This window comes from Dryobates pubescens, chromosome Z (genome assembly GCF_014839835.1).
Source record: "Dryobates pubescens isolate bDryPub1 chromosome Z, bDryPub1.pri, whole genome shotgun sequence".
In the NCBI taxonomy this organism is placed as follows: Eukaryota; Metazoa; Chordata; class Aves; order Piciformes; family Picidae; genus Dryobates; species Dryobates pubescens.
The window spans coordinates 43,834,300-43,861,246 of NC_071657.1; the positions used below are offsets into that span (position 1 = coordinate 43,834,300).

The 26,947-nt window shown below is 43.9% G+C and overlaps 1 protein-coding gene across 1 annotated transcript in view; it reads left to right on the forward strand.

The window, feature by feature from the left end:
* TMC1 (transmembrane channel like 1) overlaps positions 1–26,947 on the forward strand; it is a 98,376-nt gene that overhangs the window by 40,382 nt on the left and 31,047 nt on the right. The window contains exons 5-8 of the mRNA XM_054178409.1: positions 9,637–9,727; positions 10,923–11,004; positions 15,099–15,205; positions 16,414–16,512. Coding sequence (XP_054034384.1) covers positions 9,637–9,727; positions 10,923–11,004; positions 15,099–15,205; positions 16,414–16,512 — 379 coding nt within the window. The remainder of the gene's footprint in view (positions 1–9,636; positions 9,728–10,922; positions 11,005–15,098; positions 15,206–16,413; positions 16,513–26,947) is intronic.

A 26,947-nucleotide genomic window follows, 5' to 3' on the forward strand; every position in this document is an offset into this window, starting at 1 on the left:
AATATTTTGGTGTTCTAAATGAATTTCATTGGTAGGATTGTGGGAGGAGAGATTGGACCCAGGGGAGCTGGGAACTTTTTCTCAGTCTTCCTTCCTTCGCTGTCCCTCTCGGCTGGATCTGCTTCTGGGATTCTGGCCAACTAAGACAAGATACTAACTCCTGTGCCAGGCCTTTCTTCCTTTCCTGCCCTGTTAACCATCCACATCTCTTTTCTACCTCTATTGGGGGAGAAGGGAGGTAGGGGGGTGAAGGGGGCACAGGGAGAAGCCCCCTCTGTGGGGGGTCTAGTTTCTGGTTGAGTTTATTTGCTGTATATTCCTGTATACATTGTAAAATACCTGTATTTGTTGTGTTACATATAATCTGTTTCCTTGTAAAATATACTCTCATTTCTCCGACTGGGTTTAGCCGTGGTCTCTTTCTCATTGGGGGAGGGAAAGTAGAGCCTTTCCTTTCAAACCACCACACACACTTTTTTTTATGTAAACAATTTCATTGGTCGTTCTCCCTGTCCATCCAATCAGAAACAATATTTACAGTTCGTGAGTAAAGTTCATAGTCCGTTCCGGCTATACTCAGATGTAGATGATTCAGAAGTCCAAAAAAGTTAGGAAATAGGAAAATGGAAACCAGCTTGTCTCTCCGCAGACGAAGTGAAGAAAAGGTAAACAGGCACACAGGGACTCTCAGTTGACTCAGGGCTCTCAGGGTTCTCAGGGTTCGTGCACTGTAGATTCCCCAGGGATTCTTCCTTTGGGCGCATTGTAGCTGTACGACAGTCTGAAATTAAACTCTTTCAGCTAAAGTTAAATTTCTTTGTGGAATACACTGAATTTGACCATTTTCCTGCATTACCCAATAAGTGTGACCCGGACCTTCTGCTGAAACCACCCCTCGGACAGGTTTAGCCTCTCCTGAGGGTGAAAATACCCAAACAGTTTTACCTAACAGATTCTTTTCTCTAATAACAGGAACTCTATCACCTTCTACTCTCCGTAGCAGATCTGAATGTGCCGGTCCAGCTCGGTTCACTGAACCTCTACTATTCACCAGCCAGGTTGCTTGTGCTAAATGTTTCTCCCAGTTTTTCAAAGATCCACCTCCCATGGCTTTGAGAGTGGTCTTCAACAAACCGTTGTAGCATTCAATCTTCCCTGCAGCTGGTGCATAGTAAGGAATATGGAAAATCCACTCAATACCGTGCTCTTTTGCCCAGCTCTTTACAAGGTTGTTCTTGAAATGAGTTCCGTTGTCTGACTCAATCCTCTCTGGAGTTCCGTGTCTCCACAGGATCTGTCTCTCCAGACCAAGAATGGTGTTGCGTGCAGTTGCATGTGGAACTGCATAAGTTTCCAGCCATCCGGTGTTCGCCTCTACCATAGTAAGCACGTACTGCTTACCAGAACGAGAACGTGGTAGAGTGATGTAGTCAATCTGCCAAGCTTCACCATACCTGTACTTGGACCATCTGTCACCATACCACAGGGGCTTAATTCGTTTTGCCTTCTTAATAGCAGCACAAATGTCACAGTCATGGATGACTTGTGTGATAGCATCCATGGAAATGTCTATGGATCTGTCGCGAGCCCATTGGTATGTTGCATCTCTGCCTTGATGTCCTGATGAATCATGAGCCCACCGAGCTAAGAATATCTCACCTCGTTGTTTCCAGTCGAGATCAAGTTCAGAGTCCTTGTCTACTTGAGAAACTCTTGCAGCTAGATCTGCCTGATGGTTGTGCTGCTGTTCCTCAGTAGCTTTGCTCTTAGGAATGTGAGCATCAATGTGTCTCACCTTCACTGGAATTCTCTCGACTCGATCAGCAATGTCTTGCCACAGTTCAGCTGCCCAGATGGGTTTTCCTTTCCTCTGCCATCCATTCTTTTTCCAGTTCTTTAGCCAACCCCACAGAGCATTGGCTACCATCCATGAGTCGGTGTAGAGATAAAGCTTTGGCCATCTCCCACATTCAGCTACGTCGAGAGCTAGCTGGACAGCTTTTACCTCTGCAAACTGACTGGATTCTCATTCTCCATCCTTTGCCTCTGCAACTCGGCTTGTTGGACTCCACACTGCAGACTTCCACCTTCGCTTGTTCCCAACGAGACGACAGCAACCGTCTGTGAACAAAGCATACTTCTTCTCATCATCAGAAAGGTCATTGTAAGGATGAGCTTCCTCAGCACGAGTTACTCTCTCCTCTGGAGGTTTAGCAGAGTTGGCATCTTCAGGCCAACTTGAGATCACCTCCACCAGACCAGGTCTTTCAAGATTTCCCATTCGAGCTCTCTGTGTTATCAGAGCCATCCACTTGGACCAGGTGGAATCTGTGGCATGATGTGGTGTGGAACCCTTGCCTTTGAACATCCAATTCAAAACTGGCAATCTGGGAGCTAAGAGAAGCTGTGATTCAGTTCCAATCACTTCTGAAACTGCTTTCACTCCTTCATAGGCAGCTAGAATCTCTTTTTCTGTTGGAGTGTAATTAGCCTCTGAACCTCTGTAACCTCGACTCCAGAAACCAAGAGGTTGTCCACGTGTCTCACCTGGAGCTTTTTGCCACAAGCACCAGGTTGGACCATTGTCACCTGCAGCCGTGTACAAACTGTTCTTAATGTCTGGACCATCTCGCACAGGTCCCAGACCCACTGCTTGTACCACTTCTTGCTTTATCTGGTCAAAGGCTGCTTGTTGTTCAGGTCCCCAGTGGAAACTGTTCCTCTTTCGAGTCACATCATACAGAGGTTTCACAATCTGACTGTATCCAGGAATGTGTAGTCTCCAGAATCCCACTATCCCCAAGAAACGTAGGGTTTCTTGCTTGTTTGTGGGATTTGCCATGGTAGAGACTCTGTTTACCACATCCACTGGAATGTGTCGGCGTCCATCCTGCCACTGCACTCCCAGAAACTGGATTTCTGTGGTAGGACCTTTCACTTTGTCTCTCTTGATGGCAAAACCTGCATTCAGAAGAATGTCCATGATTTTGTTGCCTTTCTCGTAGACTTCCTCAGCAGTTTTACCCCAGACGATGATATCATCGATGAACTGGATGTGTTCTGGAGCACCCCCTTCCTCCAGAGCATCATGGATTACTGCATGACAGATGCTGGAGCTGTGGATCCAGCCCATTGGCAGTCTGTTGAAAGTATACTGGATTCCTCTCCAGGTGAAAGCAAACTGAGGCCTGCATTCCTCTGCTATGGGAATAGAGAAGAATGCATTAGCAATGTCTATGGTAGCATACCATTTGGCCTCTTTGGATTCCAGCTCATACTGGAGTTCCATCATGTCTGGTACGGCTGCACTCATAGGTGGTGTTACTTCATTCAGGGCTCGGTAGTCCACTGTCTGACCCCAGTCTCCATTTGGCTTTCGCACAGGCCACACCGGACTGTTGAAAGGTGAATGAGTTTTGCTGATGACTTTCTGACTCTCCAACTGACGAATCAGATTCTGAATGGGCAACAAAGAGTCACAGTTGGTTCTGTATTGTCTGTGATGCACAGTCTGAGAAGCAACCGGCAATTTAATGTCCTGAATCTTGTGTTGTCCCACAACTGCGGATTCATCAGAGAGTTCAGGTCTAGCAGACAGCTTCAGTTTTTGTCCATCAATTTCTACAGAAGCTACTCCAAAAGCCCATTTGTAACCTTTAGGGTCCTTGAAACGCCCTTCTCTCAGAAAATCAATTCCCAAAATACAAGGTGCATCAGGTCTGGTCACAACTGTATGCTTCTTCCACTGTTTACCAGTTAGACTTATATTAACCTCTACCTTACTTAACTCTTGAGATCCACCAGTGACTCCCAGAATAGTTATAGACTCTGATCCCTGATAATTTGACGGCAATATGGTGCACTGAGCTCCTGTGTCAACCAAGGCCCTGTACTTCTGAAAGTGTGAAGTGCCAGGCCACTGGATGTACACATCCCAATAGATTCTGTTATCTCCATTATCCCTCTCCTCCCCCTGGCGGGAGGCAGGGCACCCCTAATTGTGGGGAACATTTCCACAGGTGCAACGAGCCACTGTTGGAGCTGTCATCGTTGTCCTGGGGAGCTGTGGAAGTAACAGCTACCCTTCTGGTATTGCTACCCTGGGTTCTGCCACTTTGCAGTTCCCTCACTCTCCTGAAAAGATTAGAAGTTGGTTGACCATCCCACCTGTTCATGTTCTCACCAAACTGATCACGTAGAGTTATCCAAATGGTCCTACGTGATTGCCTTGGTGGTCTGTTTTGCTTTGGCCTGTTTTGGAATGACCTCCTTGGAGGACGTCTATTCCTCACAGCTGAAACCTGCACCCACCTGGAGGAAGAATTGGAATTATCTCTTTGTGCCAATTGGTATATGGAATCTTTGAGCTCTTTCATGCAATTCTCAATTTTTCCAGACAGCGTTACAATGGCTGAAACCAAAGAAACACGTGTCATGCTATCATCCAATTGTCTTAGTTGATCAGTGAATTGGCCAACCGTAGGAGGATCTCCACCATAATTTATTGCCACAATTCTACTTGCCAAAATGTTTGCATAATTGGAAGGAGCAAGTTTGATGAGCTTTTTAGCAAGACCAGCTGCCACAGGAATATCGTCAGGATTCAGAGTATCATGGTCACCATAGAGTATCTCTCTAATGGCAAACTCTCTCAGACGCTTAATTCCCTCATCTATGGTAGTCCAGGGCTTAGGATTCCATGGAAGATCATCTCGGGAAGGGTATCTCAGGGAAACCGCCATTAAAAGGCGTATCCACAGATTAACCTTACCAAGAATCCTGGCTAGATGTCTATCTATTCCATTATCCTTTGAGAGAGTTCCTAGCTGGGCTGCTGACTTGTCTCCAACTATTAGAGCTGGAGCACCTGTGTCATAACACCTAGCAAGCCAAGATAGGATGGGTTCCTTATCTGCTCTGAGGTAATCTTTGCGGACATTGCGAATCTCCTCCCTCGGTGACGAGCAGCTCTGCAGGTCTTCCTCTTCTTCATCTATCATATCTTCCTGAACGTTTTGTCCCCATAATCGTGCTGTCACTCTCCTAAGGATCTCTTTAAGCTGAGAAGCACCACTGCCAGCTGCTGTCTTAGCTGTATCTCCATCCTGTGATGATCTCAACAACTCAGCTATATCTCTAAGACGAACCTTTTCTTCATCTCCAGCAGGCCCTTTCCTGGCAGAGGTTCCCTCACCAGGATCAGCCTGTTTAGCAGAGGTTCCCTCACCGGGATCAGTCTCCTGCTCTTCTCCTCCATTAGCTCCACTAGCTCCTGGATCAGCTTTGGCCTTTCCACCTCTGGTCTTTAAGACTGCTACTTGTTTAACTGGAGCTGTGTTTGAATTTACAGCCATCCTGATAGAAGCTGACAGGTCCTGATCTAAACCAGCCGCCGTGGGGGCCCCTTCCGGTCCTGTCATGGCGGACGGAAATGATCTTGCCTCACTACCGGTCGCCATCTTGGGAATGGGAGCCGCCCCTGGCTGCTTGCCAAAGTCATAGAGTGGAGCATTTAACGCAGCTTTTCCAATAGGTTTTGCTATTTTTCTAACTGACGCAGCCCCTTCCTCGTCACTCGAGGACTCTGGGGCAGATTTAGAGGAACGCCTACGCTTTCTAGATTTTTGCTTAATCATAAAACATGGTCGAGAAACCTTTTTCTCTCTATGTAGAGCCCACAGCAGATAGACATTAATTATCAGCAACAGCAGGATTACACCCGTCAAATCACCTTAAGATCCCAGCCAGCACTTAAAGTTACTCTTTGACCTCCTGAAGTGTTAAACTCCCTTATCTCGATCAGCAAAGTGGAAGACGTTCTATTGCCATAATTAGTGAGCTGAAAAAAACCCAAACAGTGTTTATACAACAGCTGGATCCTATGCATAAACCAGAAATAGATTTTACGCATTAAATATTTACCTATCTGGTCTAACATCAACCCGATGCAGTACCGGTAGACCAATATAGAACACACGGAAAACAGCAACTGCTTAAAAACCCACAACATCTTAATTTCGTTTCTCCGGCTGAGACAAGCAATAAATCAACTTAATTACTTAATTACCCAGCCCCACGTTGGGTGCCAATAAAAAAAAGTGTGTGTGGTGGTTTGAAAGGAAAGGCTCTGCTTTCCCTCCCCCAATGAGAAAGAGACCACGGCTAAACCCAGTCGGAGAAATGAGATTATATTTTACAAGGAAACAGATTATATGTAACACAACAAATACAGGTATTTTACAATGTATACAGGAATATACAGCAAATAAACTCAACCAGAAACCAGACCCCCCACAGAGGGGGCTTCTCCCTGTGCCCCCTTCACCCCCCTACCTCCCTTCTCCCCCAATAGAGGTAGAAAAGAGATGTGGATGGTTAACAGGGCAGGAAAGGAAGAAAGGCCTGGCACAGGAGTTAGTATCTTATCTTAGTTGGCCAGAATCCCAGAAGCAGATCCAGCCGAGAGGGACAGCAAAGGAAGGAAGACTGAGAGAAAGTTCCCAGCTCCCCTGGGTCCAATCTCTCCTCCCACAATCCTACCAATGAAATTCGTTTAGAACACCAAAATATTTTATAAACATTTAGCCAGTGTGCCCCTTTCTTAAAGGCACAGCGTCAAACGGTCACAGCCCATCTGACTTTCTCGATGCACAGCCTCACATAAATGTTGTAGTCCTCCTGAGTGGCCTGCCCCTTCTTTCAATGACCACCTCCCCAGGCAGCCCATTCCAATGGGCAATCACTCTCTCTGTATAGAACTTTTTCCTAACATCCAGCCTGAACCTCCCCTGGTGCAGCCTGAGACTGTGTCCTCTTGTTCTGGTACTGGTTGCCTGGGAGAAGAGACCAACATCCGTCTGTCTACAACCTCCCTTCAGGTAGTTGTAGAGAGTAATAAGGTCACCCCTGAGTCTCCTCTTCTCCAGGCTAAACAACCCCAGCTCCCTCAGCCTCTCCTCGTAGGGCTTGTGTTCCAAGCCCCTCACCAACTTTGTTGGTCTCCTGTGGACTTGTTCCAGCAAGTCAACATCCTTCCAGCTGACTAAAGACTCAGAGCTAGGCATTGATCTGCTGGTTCTTCCTGTTTATTTCTTCATCACTCCCTGCAACTGGAGGGATAGTGGAGAACACTGCTTGTGCTCCTGATCCCTTAACTAGTCATCCCAGTACTCTGATGTCTCTCTTCATTGTCCATGGACTTCTTCCCACTACTTTATAACAATCTACCTAAAGGATCAATAGCAAATAGTAATCTGAGACACACATGAAAGTCATGAACAAAAATCATACTCAGTAGAGGAAATATGGGTATGCTTTTGATCTCATCTGTTTGTTGTCTTAATCCATAGATCACAGAATCCCAGAAACACAGAATCACAGAATAGTAGGGGCAGGAAGGGACCTTAAAAAATCATCTAGTCCAACCCCTCCTGCCAGAGCAGGATCTCCTATACTATATCACACAGGATATCCATATTAAGTCTTTGAAAATCATAATAGAATAGAACAGAATAGAATAGAGTTAACCAGGTTGGAAAAGACCTTTGAGTCCAATGTATCATCTAACTTCTGGTGGCTCTGTTAAAGGCCAGCAGCATCCTGGCCTGTATCAGGAGTAGTGTGACCAGCAGAACCAGGGCAGGGATTGTCCCCCTCTACTGGACACTGGAGAGCCCACACCTTGAGTAAAGGGTTCAGTTTTGGGGCCCTCACTAGAAGGACACTGAGCTGCTGAACAGAGAAGGGCAATGAAGCTGGTGAAGGGTCTGGAAAACAGATCTGGTGAGGAGCAGCTGAGGGAACTGGGCTTGTTTAGCCTGGAGAAAAGGAGATTGAGAAGAGGCCTCATTACTCTCCACAACTGCCTGAAAGGAGTTTGGAGCCAGTTGGGAGTCGGTCTCTTTTCCCAAGGAACAAGTGACAGGTTGGACTTGATGATCTTTGAGGTCTCTTCCAACCTTGGTGATTCTGTGATTCTGTGATTCTGTAACACTAGCTAATCAACTAAACCATGGCACCAAGCAGCCCATCCAGACTCTTCCTAAACACCTCCGGTGATGGTGACTCCATCACCTCCCCGAGCAGCCCATTCCAATGGCCAATCATTCTTTCTGTGAAGAACTTCTTCCTAAACCTCCCCTGGTGCAGCTTGAGACTGTTCTGTTGTTCTGGTGCTGGTTGCCTGGGAGAAGAGACCAACCCCCACCTGGCTACAACCTCCCTTTGGGTAGTTGTAGACAGCAATAAGGTCTCCCCTGAGCCTCCTCTTCACCAGAAAAAGCAACCCCAGCTCCCTCAGCCTCTCCTCACAGGGCTTGTGCTCCAAACTCCTCACCAGCTTTGTTGCCCTTCTCTGGACACATTCCAACAAGTCAACATCTTTCCTAAACTGAGGATACAGTTTCCTAAACAGAGCTGGACACAGGACTCAAGGTGCTAACCAGTGCTGAGTACAGGGGCAGAATGACCTCCCTGCTCCTGCTGGCCACACTGTTCCTGATGCAGGCCAGGATGCCATTGGCCTTCTTGGCCACCTGGGCACACTACTGGCTCGTGTTCAGCCTACTATCAACCAGTACCCCCAAATCCCTTTCTGCCTGGCTGCTCTCCAATCACTCTGACCCCAGCCTGTAGCACTGCATGGGGTTGTTGTGGCCAATGTGTAGAACCCAGCACTTAGCTGTGTTAAATCTCATGCTGTTGGACTCTGCCCATCTATCCAGCCTGTCAAGGTCCCTCTGGAGAGCCCTTCTACCCTCTAACAGATCAACACCTGCCCTTAGCTTGGTGTCATCTGCAAACTTACTGATGATGGACTCAATTTCCTCATCCAGATCATCTACAAAGAAAATAAAGAGGATGGGGCCCAGCACTAATCCCTGGAGGACACCACTAGTGACTGGCTGCCAGCTGGATATGGCACCATTCACCACCACTCTCTGGGCTTGGCCCTCCAGCCAGTTCCTAATCCAGCACAGACTGCTGCCATCCAAGCCATGGGCTGATAGCTTGGACAGGAGTTTGCTGTGGGGGACAGTGTCAAAGGGCTTGCTGAAGTCCAGGTAGACTACATCCACAGCCTTCCCCACATCCACCAAGTGGCTCATCTGATCATAGAAGGTGATTAGGTTGGTCAGGCAGGACCTGCTCTTCCTAAATGAATGCTGGCTGGGCCTGATCCCATTCTTCCAAGAATGTTACTGTTAGAGATGGTATATGCAGAAATTCTGAATAGCTAAATTAAGGCTAGCCTCAAGAATTCTAGATACAGGGAAACAAAGGCTGGATAGTTTGTATTAGGAAAGTTTGTGAGTGGCAGAAATGGGCAGCAGCTGAACTACAAAAGAAAGTCACTGCAACTAAAAATATTTGATAACATTAACTGAATGTAGGCTGACCTCAGAGCTCAAAATTCATGTAGATTAGAAGTTGCTTGTTCTGTTTACACTACATATGATTAGTCTTCTGTAAAATACAAAATCTCAGAGCTTTTCTTTCTAAATATCACTTTGGCAACAGGATTATACAAAACTCTATGAGAGATTAGAACACATGAAAAATTACATTGCTCTGGTAGAGACAACAGAAATTTGACTGTAGCAATATCTATATCTCTCTTTTGCTATTATTTTCCAGGGAAGCTCAGCTTTTTGTTGACAAGTTTGAAGGTGCTCTTGGAAAAGGAAAAGGAAAAAAATTCTATGCATACAAAGTGATGATGACCAAGGTAAATAGATTATTTCACTTAATTTATTTAATTCAAATGGGGAGTCTTTTGTAGTGGCTTTTTAAAAAAATAGATACCCATCTTCCAAAGCAGTTTCTTGCCTTTGTTTACATTTTAACACTTTTGTTTCCACATTGAGAGATTTCTAATGAATGTTAACAGATTGATTGATACTTTTCATGAAAACAGAAAGCTAATTTCTCTGGGTGTAAATTGTTCTTTTCCTGTGGACTAAATCCACAACTCAACTTTTCCCTTGGAGAGCACTCTGTGAAAGATCAAAAAGTGTCTTTTTACCCCATAGAAAAAAATACTGTAGACATCTCCACTGAACCAAGGCTCTGGGGCCACGAATATGTCTTAGGAAGTGATATGGCTCTGTAGGATTGCAAGCGAAAGGCTGATCAGTGTTTACTAAGGACCATAAGATCATACACTATGCGTTGTGGAAGGTCTTCGGGTGCCATCCAGTGGAAGTGGATGTGGATTGACATTTTCCTCAAGGACACTCATTAAGTACAACTTGTGTCTTAGTTTTATGCTGTCACACTGCTTTACAGTGTAAAAAATGTAGTGGTAAATTGTGATAATGTGGGAGATTAATTTCAAAAACACATTCTTGCTCCAAACTAAAATACTGATGCAGAATGTTGTTAAGAATATTTGGCATGAGTTTTTGCTAGGCTTGCCCTTAGACTGGATTTTCTGCAGTTGCATCTTATAAGCATTAATGTTCACGAAAAAAAAAAAAGGGGAAAAAAAAAAAAAAGAAGCAGCTTTCAGACTCAGCTGGGCACAGGAATCTCAGTTACAGAAGTTACACTTATCCAATGGATAAACTACTGGGTGGAGTAATTGCAGTTAAATGAAACAGCTCAAGCTCCAGGTCTGAATTTTGAATAGCAAAGGAAATAAATAAATTCTCAGAAATAATTGTAAAAATAATAAATAACATAAAAGGAAGGATTATTTAACCATTCCTCTTGTACAGGAAATAGAGATTTCCCACAAAGTCAGTAGGAGGCATATTCAGAATAAACAAAAATAAGGTATTTCTTGATAAGATAGTGATTCCCTTAAGTGGGCTCTATCAAAGGACACTGTGGATAGTTAAGAGGTTATATTAGCTAAAGGAGAAACTGAACATTTGGGCATCGAAATTATGTTGAGATTTTTAATCTGTGACTTTTTTCAGAAATGGATGAAATTTCAAAGAGATTTTGAAAATTTTAAGACAGCCTGCATACCTTGGGAAATGAAAATTAAGGAGATTGAAAGTAAGTGTCTGATGTCATATTTATGATGCATTTAAAAATGGTAAATTATTTATCAGTATTTTAGAAATACTTATCTGTATTTGAAATGTAGTATAAAATCAGTGAGTATTTAATTTTCATTAATAATTATCAAGTTTGATATTATAGTTAGGTGAAAATTTCCTTGAGTGAGTGTTAGTCACCTTATGGATAAAAATCTTCAATATGGAAGCAGCATCTCAGGAGCCAGTGTTGAAGCTAATCCTAGAAAAGGTGGGGTGTTTTTGTTTTTCTTTGTTTGTTTTTATACTGCAATTATTTCTGTGATTTTTTTCCCTTCATCTTGAGCCTTATGTAGGAGATATTTTCATGCTGTTTTGCTTGTTTTCAACACAGAAAAAATAGTAATGGTCTTCAATGTCCCCATAAATATAAAAAAAATTCTCATTAGTACTGCATGTATGTTTAAGAGTAGCTTTTTGGCACAAGACTCCTTTGTTTTTCAGTTCAAGTGATAATTTTAAACTTCAGCCTTCTTGTTGAAGGAAGTTTGATTTAACTGCATGGGCACCTGAGTGGTTCTGCCATTGATTAAATTCAAATGAGAGTACAATGGAAACATTCTAGCTGCCTTTGGAAGGAGCTGTGCATTGCATCAAAACACAATAACTAGAATAGCAGAAGACTAGTAAAATGACAAATTGTGAATTTTGTGGAGTTTTGGACTACAAAATAATCCTTGAGGAGAATTCATATAATTGCCGTAAACACAAGGTCTACAGACTGATGAGCAGATGATCTATTCACTTAAGGTGTTGTTTAGAAAGAAGATGTTACATATGTGTACAGCAAGATGCAAGTGATCTCTTACTGACCTGGACACATAATAGATGTCTTGAAGATATTTGAGAACAATGTTTCTGCAAGCTTCTGTAAAGGAGTAATTCTAGCATAAAATATTCTTCTAGAAATCATTTACAATAGGCATATTTCTTTCCTTATAAAACCAGAATGACAAAGTAGAACAGGATGATTTTTTTTCCAGTCCTGCTTTTGTATTATTATTTTTTTTTAATTTGCAGTGAATAACATTTTTGTTGCCACCTGGAAGGTCTAAAAATCACAGTGTTTTATAATCTCAGTGGGTAGATTATAAAGTTTACTCTTTTTTCTAATTTTTTGTTCTGTTCAGCACATCAATAAGGCAAACTGTAATTTCTTCTAAAACTCTATACTTCAAGGTCACAGGTCTGAAACACCAGTCAGAATTTTTTAGTCACAATTTATTTGATTCTGGTTAATTTGAGCAGTAGCTCTCAGTGTGTACCACATATTAGTAAACCTGTAGTACAAAAATCAAGATCAGCTTAATGATTAAGTTGACAAAGCCGTAAAGTTCCAGGAAAAAAAATGGCATTCAGATATTAAAAAAGGAGAAGAATCAGAAACTGAAATGGAAGAAATCTAGTCTGTGTATGTAACAGGTTAATGCACTTTAAATTGGTTTACCTGCCTGCTCTTCCTTCCCTATCTCCTCTCCCTTCTCTCTCTCTCCCCCACTTGCAGAGAATAACAGAAGGAAAGTAAGGAGTTATAGTTAAGGTACACCAATGATTTACTAATCTAGCACAGGGATATCAGATTGCACCAAGAGAGAAAAATAATAAAAGGAAAATACCTGACCTAAATCCGTACAGGAACCTGCACCATGCTATCTGCATGAAAATCAAAAGCAAAAAGGAGAAAGCCCAGCCCCCAGCCTGGAACAAGGTACTTTACAAACTCCATAACATCCTGAGAGCCCCGCTTCTGTCATGCAGCAAGCATTGCTCAGAATGGTGTAGCTTGTTTGTATGGGTTTTGGCTCAAACCATTACTGTGCTTAAGGGTAAAGATTAGAGATTAAGATACATTAAGACTTATAGAGGCCAAAAAAATCTTTTTTGCTAGAAACCTGTTTTTCCATCTTAATTCGTGCGAAGGTAGGTCATGTACTACATTGATCATGTTGCACTGATGCTAACTTTCTTAGGTCACCAGCTATTTAGAAAGAGCAGGTATCAGCCTGAAGTGCAGGGCTATCTGAGGTAGGCTTCTTGCTTCAAAATGAGAGTCTAGCACATGGAGTGCAGCCTCAGAGCAAAAGGCATCAAGTTCTGCTGTGCTGCATCCCTGCATCACAAACCTGCTGTTGGGGTTTTGATGTTTAAGAAAGATGGAAATATGAAGTTATATACTTAAAAAAAGAGACAGGATGGACATTCAGTGCAAGGCAATTTTATGAGTTGTGTTGGGATTGAGGAGTGAGCTGCTTCATTCCCCTACTGAAATTTATACTATACATGCCGATCTGCATGCCAATGTATAGAATGCTGAGGCTCTGGATGGAGGAAATGATGGCCAAAGTCTATTTTAAAGTATTACTCTTTTTTGCCTCAGTGGTGAAAAATCCTATGTACAGTCTGTGCAGTGTGACTTGCCGTAACTATATTGATGCATGTAATTCCAACAAAATGCCTTTATGCCGATGTTCCAGATGCGTGCACGGCACTGAGTTCATCAGGATAGCTGATACAGGAGCTATGACTGAGTACATGAAAAGAAGCCATTACCAAAAGAATGGGGATATTATGATTCAAGCAAAGGAACTAATGCTTGATGTAGCATGGAGTGGTATACTGAAATTAGAAATATTCCAAATTTCCTGAACTTTTTTTTTTTTAAAACCCTTAGTATAAAAAAAGCCTATAGTTGGGATGTAATTGGGTAATCAGCATATCACAGGCATACTGACTAACTCAAAGCCTCTTTCTTTACGCTTTTACCCAGAGTTCCCCATATGTAGGCCGCTGCTAAGACTGCCTACTTCTTCATTCTGTTTTCATTTTGGACTGTGAACAAGGCAGATTTTGAAACGCTGAAATATTTGGCAGAATGGTTTGCTCCTCCTTCTGCACAGCCCTGATAAATGCCTCTTACCAGTTAACTCTATATTCTGGGATTATACTAATTTAAGTACATTAATTTTTCTACTGATTTTGTTGGTTTATTAAAACACACACATGTATGTCCCAAATAGCATCAGCTATGTTAACCTCATTTTACAGAATGAGTCCATTATGAGGCTTGCAAAACAAAGAGAATTATTTCTCATTATTTACCATCAGAGTACATCATGTTCCTTAACTAGACTGCATGTAAAAAAATACAAATGTCACATTTTTCCGTATGAATGACTGATAACAGAACCAAAACCTGTTATTTTGCTAACTCTGACAGACAAATTAGCGTGACGCTCAGCTATCCTGTATTGAGCAGAGCTGCAGTGGAGCAAGCTGGGATTGAATTTGAACTGTTACTTCGGTTTGGCCTGACTTGCACTGTTGGTCAAATCAGGCTCTTAGTGCTCACTGCTTCCCCTGCACCCTCTTCTTCACAGAGATCTGGGCCAGGGGTCTAGAGCAAGTGAAGTCCCAGACTTCATCTGTGTGCCTGGTGAAGGGACTGCCTCCGCACTTGGGTGCAGATGTAGCACATAAATAAGAGGACACAAAGTAAGAGAAAGAAAGAGCACAAATACTTGCATATATCATTCCCTGGTAAGCACTCAAATACCAGTGTTCAGATGTATTTTGTGTCCTTGGAAAGACTATCCTCACTCACTTATTCTGTGCTTCTTCCTATTAAAAGTAGATTGGTGCTGGCTTAATGTTAACAATCCACACCAGACAGAAAATGACCAGGAAAAGAAAAAAAAAAAGGAAGGAAGGAAGGAAGGAAGGAAGCAAGGAAGCAAGGAAGCAAGGAAGGAAGAATGTGTTTTTCTTTGAATCCTGCCACTACAGGATTTGATATTAGTATATACCATGGTTTTTATATGACATTAAATACTTTGTATAAATAATACTTATACATTTTTTATTTCTTTTCTCTCCTCTCTGCCAGGTCAGGGAGTGCTAGTATGTAATCTCAAAAAACAGGTACTACAATTATGTTAATGAAGAAAATAAAAAAACCTCCCTTGATTTTATTTATTTTAATTAAACTTCATCTTGAAGTAAAATAACATAGGAAGAATAACTTATCTCCCTTTTTCACATCTCATGTTTTCATAGGTCACTTTGGCTCATCAGTAGCATCTTATTTCATATTTTTACGCTGGATGTATGGAATAAACATGATTCTTTTTGGACTGACCTTTGGACTTGTAATGGTGCCTGAGGTGGGAATCTTAGGAATTGTTATGTGAATTTCTGTCTTTGCAGTGTGGTTTCATAGCATTGGACCTTTAAATAAGCTTGTAACCTCTTTATGCTCCATTTAAAAATAGTAAAGCCTACTAAGACTGTAAAGATCTGCTTTCTCTGTGGACAGTTATCTCTACAGAGAGATGTCCTAAAAAAAAAATGTGTAGAGAGTTGTATTCTGGAAGTGTTTTTTTTTGTTGTTGTTGTGGTCTGGTATGGTGCTAAAAATAGTATTTTTATTTTCTATGGAGAGGTAACTAAGACTAAGAAGCTGCCAAGTGGAGTACCTTGACTAAAATGAATACTGCACTAGAAAGATACATTCCAGGCTTCTGAGACATGAATCCTTTTCAGTTGCTTTAACACTCACATGCTGATAAGGCTCAACAAGGAGACAAAGTCACAAGAGACAGCCCTTATATTTTGCTCTGTGTACAGCATCACTGTTAATTAGGCTGCTCAAAACAGATATAATTCAAGCAGAAATCACTCCTGTGAAATATATTGTCTTTTTAGTTTCCTTCAGCCACCTTATTGCCTTCCTAGAAAGAGGGCTTATATGGAATTAAAAGCATTGTGTCATCTTCCTGATTTTACTGTTCCACAATCTCTTTCTTGTCCTATCTTTTAGTAAGCAGATGGGAAAGAGGTAGGAATTTCCAGAAGCTTTTTCAATAGCATGATTCGCCTTCCATTGAAGCTAAATGAGAGAAAATGCCCAACAGTTTTCAGGGCAAAACCTAGAAAGCACCCTGTGAGAATGTATGCTTGGTGGCTGAGCAAGAATCTTGCCAGCAGCAGTGGGATTGTCAGAATCCTAAAACTGAATCCTTATAAACTTGCCATACATTTCAGTTTAAAAAAGCAATAAAATCTATGATTCAAGAAAAATGAATGTTCTGGTCTTGTCTGTAACACAAACACCAAGAGGCAGAGTCTGACAATCTGTTGATAGTAGTGGAACATCATTTTCTATATAGAAAACACCATCAATGCATTCTCTAATCATGGCTTCAATTGTATTGTGAAGAGCAATACAAAGAATTGGAGAAGTAGGTCATCTTTACTAAGGGGTTTAGGAACATAAAGCAAGTCTTCATATGAAATGACAGATCACTACTGTCCCTTCTCTTTGTTGTTATTTTGCTTTAAGATGTAAATCAGTCTTAATATTTGATTGCAGGCATTGATGGGGAAGCCGTATGGCTCTTTACCTAGAAAAACTGTTCCGAGAGCTGAAGAAGCAACTGCTATGAACTTTGCTACTCTTTGGGATTTTAGTGTAAGTGCATAAACTTGCAATACTGCATACTCACAGATTTGCAGGGTTAAGGCTTGTGGCTTCTCCCAGATCTTGGACAAGGCAAGGCAAGGAACTCACTGTGTGGGCTAGTATTCATAGATTTTTCCAAGACGTGATGGCCAATGACAACAAAGATTAAGAGATAGAAACCTGTTACCTTAACCTATAGAATCAATTTTCTCCATATATGGCCAAAGGCACACACATCTGGCCCACCTGGACCCCAGGGAATATTCAGAAAAGCCTGGGCAATGTGGGCAGTCTCCTGATAAAACAGACCTCCTGGCTCCTGCTCCATTGTCTGGTTCAGGGCATTTGTAAGCTTTGTCCTTTCAGGACAGTTACCTCCTGCAGTGGCTTGACAATTTCCCCACAACATTAGATTTGCTAGACCAGCTCAGTTAGAAGCAAATGAAAGCTGTATTTATAAGCAAAACTGCAATCTACAATGAAATGCAATGAATGTTTACAAAACATACAGTGTTTATAATATTTACAGATATTTACAATTAATAAACAGCACAAGAACCCTTCTGGCCAAAGACCAGGGGAAGCTAATAGCTTCTCCCCACTCTGCTCCTCTTCCTACTCCCCTGTACACAAAAAGGACAAGAGATAGAGCAGAGAAGTTAATACCAGACACAAAATAGCAGTGCAGTCAAGGTCAGTAAAGCCAGAAGAAGCATTAGCCAGAACTGAAGAAGCAAAGAGAGAGAGAAATTGTTTTGCAAACTAAATATTATGGTAGATACATCTCCAATGCTATTGTTTAGAACTATCATTATTTTCCTTTTTACACCCAATAGTGATTTATTTACATTCTACCACTTTCTGTTCAAGATCTGGGGAAAATTTTTAAAGGCATAGCCTGAAACTACCACACCTCCTCTCCATGTAAGTGTGACTCATGTGAGCTACCATTCCACCCATGTACAGTTCTCCTTGGACAACTATGTAGCCCTATACAAGCAATTCCAAAAGGCACATAGATTAGATGGATTTTCACAACTTCTGCCTTTCTAATAGGAACCTCCTCAAAAATCACAAAAAGAGTGCAATGTCTATGCTTCTCAATAATATAGGCTTTTTTTTTATGGTTAAGGGGTAGAGAAATCCCTAAACTTGTGACATGCAAGTCTCTAACAGGATCCTTTTATTTGTGGCTCAAAACCTTAATGCAGAGACTCAGATGATGACAGTTTTGGTCCCTTTTTTATCTTCTTTGGCTCTATTTACAATCTCCACCTATCAGTGGAGGAAGTATCAAGTTGTAAGGTGACAGAAAAATATAAAAATACCCCTTTTCTCATTTACAAGAAAATCTTTGAAGCTTATTATCTGTAGATAACAGTATTTAAAGAAAACATTTGCTAATGCAGCAACAAATGCTCCTTATCTGCCTTCCAAGATGATAGCCAGAAGGCTGAATACTTCAAAGGTGTATATGATTGTAATGGATTCTCTTGCATGTCTCCAGGGAAACCTTCTTACTCCACTACCCCTTTGAAATGCCTGTACATCACCACACACAGAATGGGCAATACACAAGAACTAGATACGTGGGTGTGGTCACAGGGCCATGATTTCACTGCAGTTAGAGAGACATGGTGTGATGGTGTGCATGACTGGAATGCTGTCACATACAGCTACATACTTCTTAAGAAAGGCAGACCAGCAAAACAAGGTAGTGGAGTTCTTTTATGTGAGAGAGCAAGTGGACCATTTTGAACTTTGCTTGGCTGAGGAAGAAGAATATGTTGAAAATGCATGAGTACTATAGGAAAGGCAAGTATGGCTGTGATTGCAATGGGTGGCCACCTGACCAGGAAGAGGAAAATGGTGAGGCAATGTCAGCCTTCAGCCATCTTGGTATTTGCTGAAAAGGCAACACAGTGGTGCACAAACAGATTCCTGCAGTGCATTCACAATAACTTTTCGACACAGAGTGGAATACTCTACAAGGAGACAGGTGTGCTTCTGGACCTTGTGCTAATATACCAAAAGATCTAGTTGGGGGTGTGAAGATTGAGGACAGCCTTGGCTGCAGTGACCATGAGGTTGTGGAGTTCAGGATCATGTGAAGGTGAAGAAGGGTAGTAATAAAGCTGCAGCACTGGACTTCAGGAGAACCAACTTTGACCTCTTCACAGTCACAGAATTATTGAGGCTGGAAAAGACCTTCAAGATCATCAAGTCCTGTTTATGACCTAAGACCACAACATCAGCTAAACCATGCCACCAAGTGCCACATTGAATCTTTTTGTAAAGACCTCCAGTGACGGTGATTCTACCACTTCCCTGGGCAGTCCATTCCAGTGCCTAATCACACTTTCTGTGAGGAAGTGCTTCATACTATCCAACTTAAACCTCACCTGGTGCAGCTTCATACCATGCTCTTTTGTCCTTTCACTAGTTGCCTGGGAGGAGAGCCTGACCCCTACCTGACTACAACTGACTTTTAGGTAGTTGTAGAGAGTGATAAGGTCCCTTCTAAGTCTCCTCTTGGAGCAATTCCTCTAGAAGGGAGGGAGGTGAAAGAAAGCTGGTTAATATTCAAAGACCACCTCCTACAAGTTCAAGATCAGAGTATGCATGACTAAGAAGTCAAGCAAGGGAGACAGAAGACCTCTGTGGATGAACAAGTAGATTCTGAGAAATCTCAAAAGAAAGATGGAAATTCACAGTATGTGGGAAAAGGAACTGGCCACTTGGGAGATATATAGGAACATTGTCAGAGTATGTAATGTTGCAATCAGAAGCCCACTTGGAATTAAACCTGATAAAGAATGTAAAAGATAACAAGAAGGGCTTCTTCAAGCACATTAACAGGAAAAGGAATACAAGGCAAAAAGTAGTCTGCTGCACAACAGGGTAGACCTGGTGACAGATAGAAAAAAGGCAGAATTTTGAATATCTTCTTTTTACTTCTTCAGTTTTTACTGCTAAGACTGACCTTCAGGAATACCAGTCCCTGGATGTAAGAGAGGAAGTCAGGAGGAAGGAAGAATCTCTCTTATTTGGGAATGACTGGTCTAGAGTTGATCTTGACAAGCTAAATATCCACAAATCCATGAGCTCCAAAGGGATGCAATCACGTGTGCAGAGGGAGCTGCTAAGGTTATTCTAACCCAGTCTCCATAATTTTTGAAAGGCCATGGTGAACAGTGGAGGTACCTGAGGACTGGAGGAAAGACAGTGTTACTCCAGTATTACTTTGAAAAGATCCCCTTATAAAGGCTGGATGCAGGCATTCTAGGAATGAAATAACAAAAATTGCACTTTCTGGTGTACCTCCTAGACCTATCTAGCCTCTTGGAGGACTTTTCTATGTTTTCTTATAGGCGCCCATCCTCAAACCGTGACACAGACCTTCCATCCATGCTCATTTTTACACATCTAAATGTATTTCGAATCTCATTGTGATATGCAGTAGGCAAAGGCCATAAAACAGCATAGTGAATGACACAGTAGAGGAATTAACTCGAACATTTTAATAATCTGAGGAATCCAAAAGACTCTCCAGAACTACATTAGGCTGTTCAGAGAACTGGATGGAATGATAGGATGCTTTAATGAGCAGACAGATACAAAGACATCCTAATGAATTTTAGCATGTCCTACTTGATATAGATGTTTTACTAGTAATTAGTAATAAATGTGTTTTATAACACTATTTCCATTGTCAAATGATCACAGAATCACAGACTATGTCTAGTTGGAAGAGACTTCAAAGATCATCCAGTCCAAGCTCTGACCCATCACTGAAGGGTCAACACTAAACTATGACCCTAAGCTTCAGGTCCACATGCCTCTTCAGCTCCTCCAGGAATGGTGACTCCATCACTGTCCTGTGCAGATCATTCCAATATTTGATAACCCTTTCAGTGAAGAAATATTTCCTGGCACAGCTTGTCACCATTTCCTCTAGTGCTCTAGTGTTGTTGCTTGTCATCAAGGAGAAGCGGCTGCCCCCTCCTTACTCCAACCTCCCTTCAGATAGTTGTAGAGAGCTATATGGTCTGCCCTCAGCCTCCTCTTCTCTAGACTGAACAACCCCAACTTCCTCAGATGCTCCTCACAGGTTGTGTGCCCCAGGCCCTTTAAGAGCCTCACTGCCCTTCTCTGAAAACTCTCCAGCACCTCAATATCCTTCCTATTGTGAGTGGCCCAGAACTGAACACAGTACTTGAGGTATAGCCTCACCAGTGCTGTGTAGAGGGGTGATCACCTCCCTGTTCTTGCTGGCTGCAATGTTTCTAATACAAGCAAGGATGCCATTAGCTTTCTTGGCCACCAGGCCACACTGCTGACTCATGTTCAGTTGACTATCAACCAATACCCTTTCCAAGTTGCAGCTTTCCAACAATACATCTCCAGGTCTGTAACTTACCATGGGGTTGTTGTCACCTGTGGTGGCTTAGGCTGGGGGCTGGCCCCTGATGCCACTGCACAGGCCACACCTGAGATGTCCCAAAGAAGGGGGGGGCAGCCCAGTGGGTGGTCACAGGAAGCCAGGTATTTCATCCCCATAACGTCTTGCTCCCCTATAAAACATCAGTGCGGGGTCCTCCCTCTCTCTTTCCTCCCTCGCTGCTGCCTAGGTAATGGGCTGAGCTGCCTTCCTTGGGCCTGCCCAGGACCAAGGCTGGGTTGGGTGGGGGTAGGGAAGAGCCCTGAGGGGGGTGTTTGGGTGTACGCCCCAGTTGGGGGTATGGGATGTTCTTGGGTATGTTCTGGGATCTCTCTCTCTTTGTCACAGTGCTTGTGGTTTTCTGTAAAACTTTTTTTTTTTCCTCCATTTAAACTTTCCAGAATTTTTGCAATCCATTTTGTCTAAGTCTTTCTTTTGCCTGTGGTGGCAAAGTTGGTATCTTAACCCACTACATCACCCAAGTGCAGAACCTGGCACTTGGCCTTGTTGAAATTCATACAAGTAGCCTTGGTCTGTTTGGTGTATCCTTACCCTATAGCAGATTGACACAATCACGCAGCTTGGTGTTACAAGAACACAGTATTATCTGTTATGCATAGGTAGGTGGCTGTTCTGGTTTGAGGCCAGACAGATCCTCTATTGCCCCTGAAAGGGGCAAAAGAATGACGCTCACACAGATAGATTGCAAAAATGATGGAAAGTTTAAATGGAAAAGCAGCAAGTGTTTTACAGAAGCTACAAGCATAGTAACAAAAGAGTCCCAAAGCATACAAAGTCCTTTACATCACACCCAAAGGCCTCCCAATACTTCCCTTCTCCCCACATGAGGGTATACCCAAAGCCCACAGGGTTCTTTCTTCCCCCCCACTGCTTAGTTAGTCTCAGGCTGGCCAGGTCTGAGACTGCCCCTCCCCATCTCCTCCTGGCATTAGGCCTAGCCACGCCTAAGAGTCCTTCAGATATGCCCCCACCGTTAGCCAACAGGGAACATCTCCCATGGGAACAGAGAGGAAAGAAAGAGGAAGAGAATGACTTCATAGATGGATTTTTACTAGCAGGACAGAACGTCTACCAGAAAGCTGGCCTGCAGAGCTGGCAGAAGGAGCAAGGGAGCTTCATAGCTTCCCTATGTTCCATGAGCAGGAGATTGGAGCTCTCCTCAGCCTCTTGGATCCCCACAAGTCCATGGGACCATATGGGATCCATCCTAGGGTGCTAAGGGAGCTGGCAGATGAGCTGGCCAAGCCACTATCCATCATTTTTCATCAGTCCTGGCTCACTGGAGAGGTCCCAGATGACTGGAAGCTAGCCAGTGTGGTGCCCATCCACAAGAAGGGCAGGTTGGATGAGCCAGAGAATTACAGGCCTGTCAGCCTGACCTCAGTGCCAGGCAAGACTACGGAAGAGGTCATGCTGAGTGCAATCACACAGCACTTAGAGGATGGCCAAGGGATCAGACCCAGCCAGCATGGGTTTAGGGAGGGCAGGTCCTGCCTGAACAACCTGATCTCCTTCTATGATCAGGTGACCCGCCTGGTGGATGTGGGAAGGCCTGTGGATCTGGTCTACCTGGACTTCAGCGAGGCCTTTGACAACGTTCCCCATAGCAAACTGCTGGCCAAGCTGTCAGCCCATGGCTTGGATGGCAGCACTCTGTGCTGGATTAGGAACTGGCTGGAGGGCCAATCCCAGAGAGTGGTGGTGAATGGTGCCACATCCAGCTGGCAGCCAGTCACTAGTGGTGTGCCCCAGGGATCAGAGCTGGGCCCCATGCTCTTTAACATCTTTATTGATGATCTGGATGAGGGCATTGAGTCCATCATCAGTAAATTTGCTGATGACACCAAGCTGGGGTCAGGTGTTGATCTGCTGGTGAGTAGAGAGGCTCTGCAGAGGGACCTCGACAGGCTGGACAGATGCGCAGAGTCCAACGGCATGAGATTTAACACATCCAGGTGCCGGGTTCTGCACATTGGCCACAACAACCCCATGCAGAGCTACAGGCTGTGGGCAGAGTGGCTGGAGAGCAGCCAGGCAGAGAGGGACTTGGGGGTGCTGGTTGACGGTAGACTGAACATGATCCTGCAGTGTGCCCAGGCAGCCAGGAGGGCCAATGGCATCCTGGCCTGCATCAGGAACAGTGTGGCCAGCAGGAGCAGGGAGGTCATTCTGCCCCTGTACACTGCACTGGTTAGGATGCACCTCGAGTACTGTGTCTAGTTCTGGGCCCCTCAGTTTAGGAAGGATGTTGACTTGCTGGAACGTGTCCACAGAAGGGCAACAACGTTGCTGCGGGGCTTGGAACACAAGCCCTATAAGGAGAGGCTGAGGGAGCTGGGGTTGCTTAGCCTGGAGAGGAGGAGACTCAGTGGTGACCTTATTGCTCTCTACAACTGCCTGAAGGGAGGTTGTAGACAGACAGATGTTGGTCTCTTCTCCCAGGCAGCCAGTACCAGAACAAGAGGACACAGTCTCAGGCTGCACCAGGGGAGGTTTAGGTTGGATGTTAGGAAAAAGTTCTATACAGAGAGAGTGATTGCCCATTGGAATGGGCTGCCTGGGGAGGTGGTGGAGTCACCGTCATTGGAGGTTTTCAGGAAGAGACTTGATGGGGTGCTTGGTGCCATGGGTTAGTTGTTTAGGTGGGCTGGATTGGTTGATGGGTTGGACGAGATGATCTTGAAGGTCTCTTCCAACCTGATTTATTCTATGTATTCTATATTCTATTTATATGGCACAGTATATTATGTGTATGAAATACGCTATTTCCTGCATCCACCTTATGGGGTTAGGCACTTGGGACTCCAGAGGTGTAACTTACATGTCAGGAAATGGAGGAACCCAGCCTGAACTGCCACATGCCACCCCTTATTTCATACCCTAATTCCTGCACCCAAAATACATGATCAAATTACAAACAACCCTTAGATGACATGTATAGCAAAGTCCAAGTCTTCATCTGGGTGTTCTTCCAAATAGTCTCTCATTGAGGCTCAGATAACAGTTCTTTCCAGTCCTTTTCCCTCATTTGATGAAACCTCCCAGCGATGTAGAGTTCATTCTTCTGCAGTGTGAGCTCTTAATGGATGCAATAGACATCCTGCTTACCTGGAAAAACCTCAATTTCTGAAGCAAACTTTTATCTCCATCTACAACTGCTCAAGCTGCATGTTTCCAACCTTTGGGGCAACCAAGTCAGAACAATCAGGCTCTTTGACTCCTTTCCACCCCTCCAAGAAACAGCACGCTGAGATTTCCATAAACTGCCCAGTGCTGATTGCTTCCAGATGAGGCCCCATGCTGCACGCATGCACACCACACACAGGCACGCTGCTCCCCGTGAGTGATAGTGTACTGAGATATGGTGGCATCCAGCTACACAGCCCTCCCCTGGGAGAGGGAGTGGCTGCACTGCAACCCCCTGAGAAGAGAGGCGGGACCAGGTGTTAGGTGCCATTTTTGGAACATGTCTGAAAAATCAGGGGAGAGGTAACAACTGCCAATATACAGAATGGCAGCACCACCATCACCTCTGCTGCCATGGTACAGATCGAAGCAGCTGCCACCCCTCGGGCCATGTGATGAAGAGGTTATTAAATGTATGAATATGAAATATGAAAATAGTATTTTTATTAATTATCAAATTATTAATAACTGATGAATCACTAACTTATATACATGTTCTAGTGCACGTTAATGAAATACATTCCATAAATGGCTTAGTGTTATGATTAGAGCTGAATTGAACTATCTACAGACTATTTCTATATTTATATAATGAAGGGTGCAGTTCTGCTGCTTGGCCACTAGATGGCGACTCGGCAGGACGCGGCTGGCTTCTGGCTATATACAGCAATATTATAATCTTTCTATGCATCAGTGATTGCTAGATGTGGACACTTTGAACTGAGTGCTAGTGGATGGAAAGCACGTGGAAGATACTCTGTAGCTGTTGTTTGTAGCAAGGTGAAGGTCTGGCAGACTACTGTCGCTGGACTGGTTCCTAGTCGAGTTGGACGGCCGTGTCTCCTCTCTCCGCAGCAGTGGAGAGGGAATAATGGAAGCTGGGCTTAGCATGGAAGCAGGTTCACTTCAGGACTTGGTCGATTCCCTCCAGACAACAGGGATCAGTCCTGGTCGTGGTTGGCCCTCGGAGTCGGTTCGCACGGCAGGGCGAGGCAACAGTTGCCAGTAGGCGGGCTTGGAGGACACAACAGCAGACAAAGGCTGCAGGGTTGGCCTGACTACAGCGATTCTCGGGGCTGATGTAAACAGCCTTGGGAAGAGAATGAGGCTAGGTTAAGTGGCGGCTTATTGTTTACTTGGCTTAAAGGAATAGTGGAACGTTCAGAGTAGTCCCGGGTTTGGTGCAATATAGGCATGAACAATTCTTTGGTCTTCCCTGAGGTTCACAGGGCAGCACACGTGGTGGCTCCTCTCCTGCTATAGCAGGGCTAGGCATATGCGGACTCGGTCTCAATCAAGTCCTTTCTCCCTGGCAACTGGGCAGATCTTACCTTCGGGGGCTGGTTCAGTCCTCTGGTGGCACGGTGGGCTCTCCCAGTCAGTATGACTGGCTGTGGTGATGCTGGGCTTCTCGGGCTCAGCGAAGGTCCTCCCTCTGGAGATGATCCTCATGATTGCTCGTCATGATGCAGAGGCTTTCAGTATGCGAGCATGTATGACAGAAGCTAACAACAATAAGCTCAATGGCAGAGGCTATGTCTCGAGAGTTGTTCTCTCGAGCAAGTACAGAGACAAAGTGAAAGAGGGGGCAACTTGTTTACCAGCTGGGGTGATACTTATAGATTCCTTGAGGCTAGGTTTGACCAATGAGCACTCTCATAAACAACTGGCTTCAACCTACAGAAAGCGTGAAGCTAGAATTATGCCCATACTTGGTATTTGCACGAGCACTGCATGTGCTGGGTGAGTGCTGGCCTGGCTAATGCCTTGGCTTTTGTCTTCCTCCTCAAGGAGGGGGAATTGGTCTACATGCTGGAACAAGATTCGGTATCTGGGCATAATATGCCTTCAACACAGGTCACACAAGCAACTTTTCCAGCCAAAGCCATAACTTGCTCCCTGAGCCTCAGGAGCAGCTTTCAGCTAAAGCCACTGCTCACCTTCTTGGACTGCGGGAGCCACCGCTCCCCCTCCCACTGCAGCTAGCCCCCACTGCTGCAAGACAAGCTGACTCTGGTCTGCTTGCAGCTGCCACCTCCTCTGCTCCACTCTGTTCCGCTCACCACTCTGCATGGAGCAAAGGGGAAAGGGGAAGGCACTGCATTCTTAAGTTTTCCTCCATGCCAATGGCTATAGAATCGCCACTGCTGCCTTGAAACAGCAGGAAGGATTCCACGCCACAGCTATGCATCCAGGTGTCCCTCTGGAACCCATAAAATGCCCACACAGTCACCCTGACAAAAAAACAAAAACAACCACCTTGAGCCCAGCCATCAAAACCGACAATGTCCAGATTTCCATTTTAGCTTTTCCATTTCTGCACTTCTTCAATCCAACTTGCAGAGTTCCTACAGCAACCATCCTCTGCTACCAATAATCTGTCCTGGATTGAGGCCAGATGGATCCTCTGTTGCCCCTGAAAGGGGCAAAAGAATGACATTCACAAATGGATTGCAAAAGTGATGGAAAGTTTAAATGGAAAAGCAGTAAGTATTTTACAGAAGCTGCAAAGCATAGTGGCAAAGATATCCCAAAGCATACAGAGTACCTTACATCACACCCAAAAGCCTCCCAACACTTCGTTGTGTATGCAATACACTGTTTCCTGTGTCCACATTATTGGGTTAGGCACTTGGGACACTGGAGGTGTGACTTATGTGTCAGGAACAGGAGCCACCCAGCCTGAAGTGCCACAGTGGCCCAAAGCTTGTTTGAAATGAATAAAAATGAGATATGTTGATTATCAAATTAACATAAATAATATTCTTGTTTATCATATATTAGTATTTCATTTTC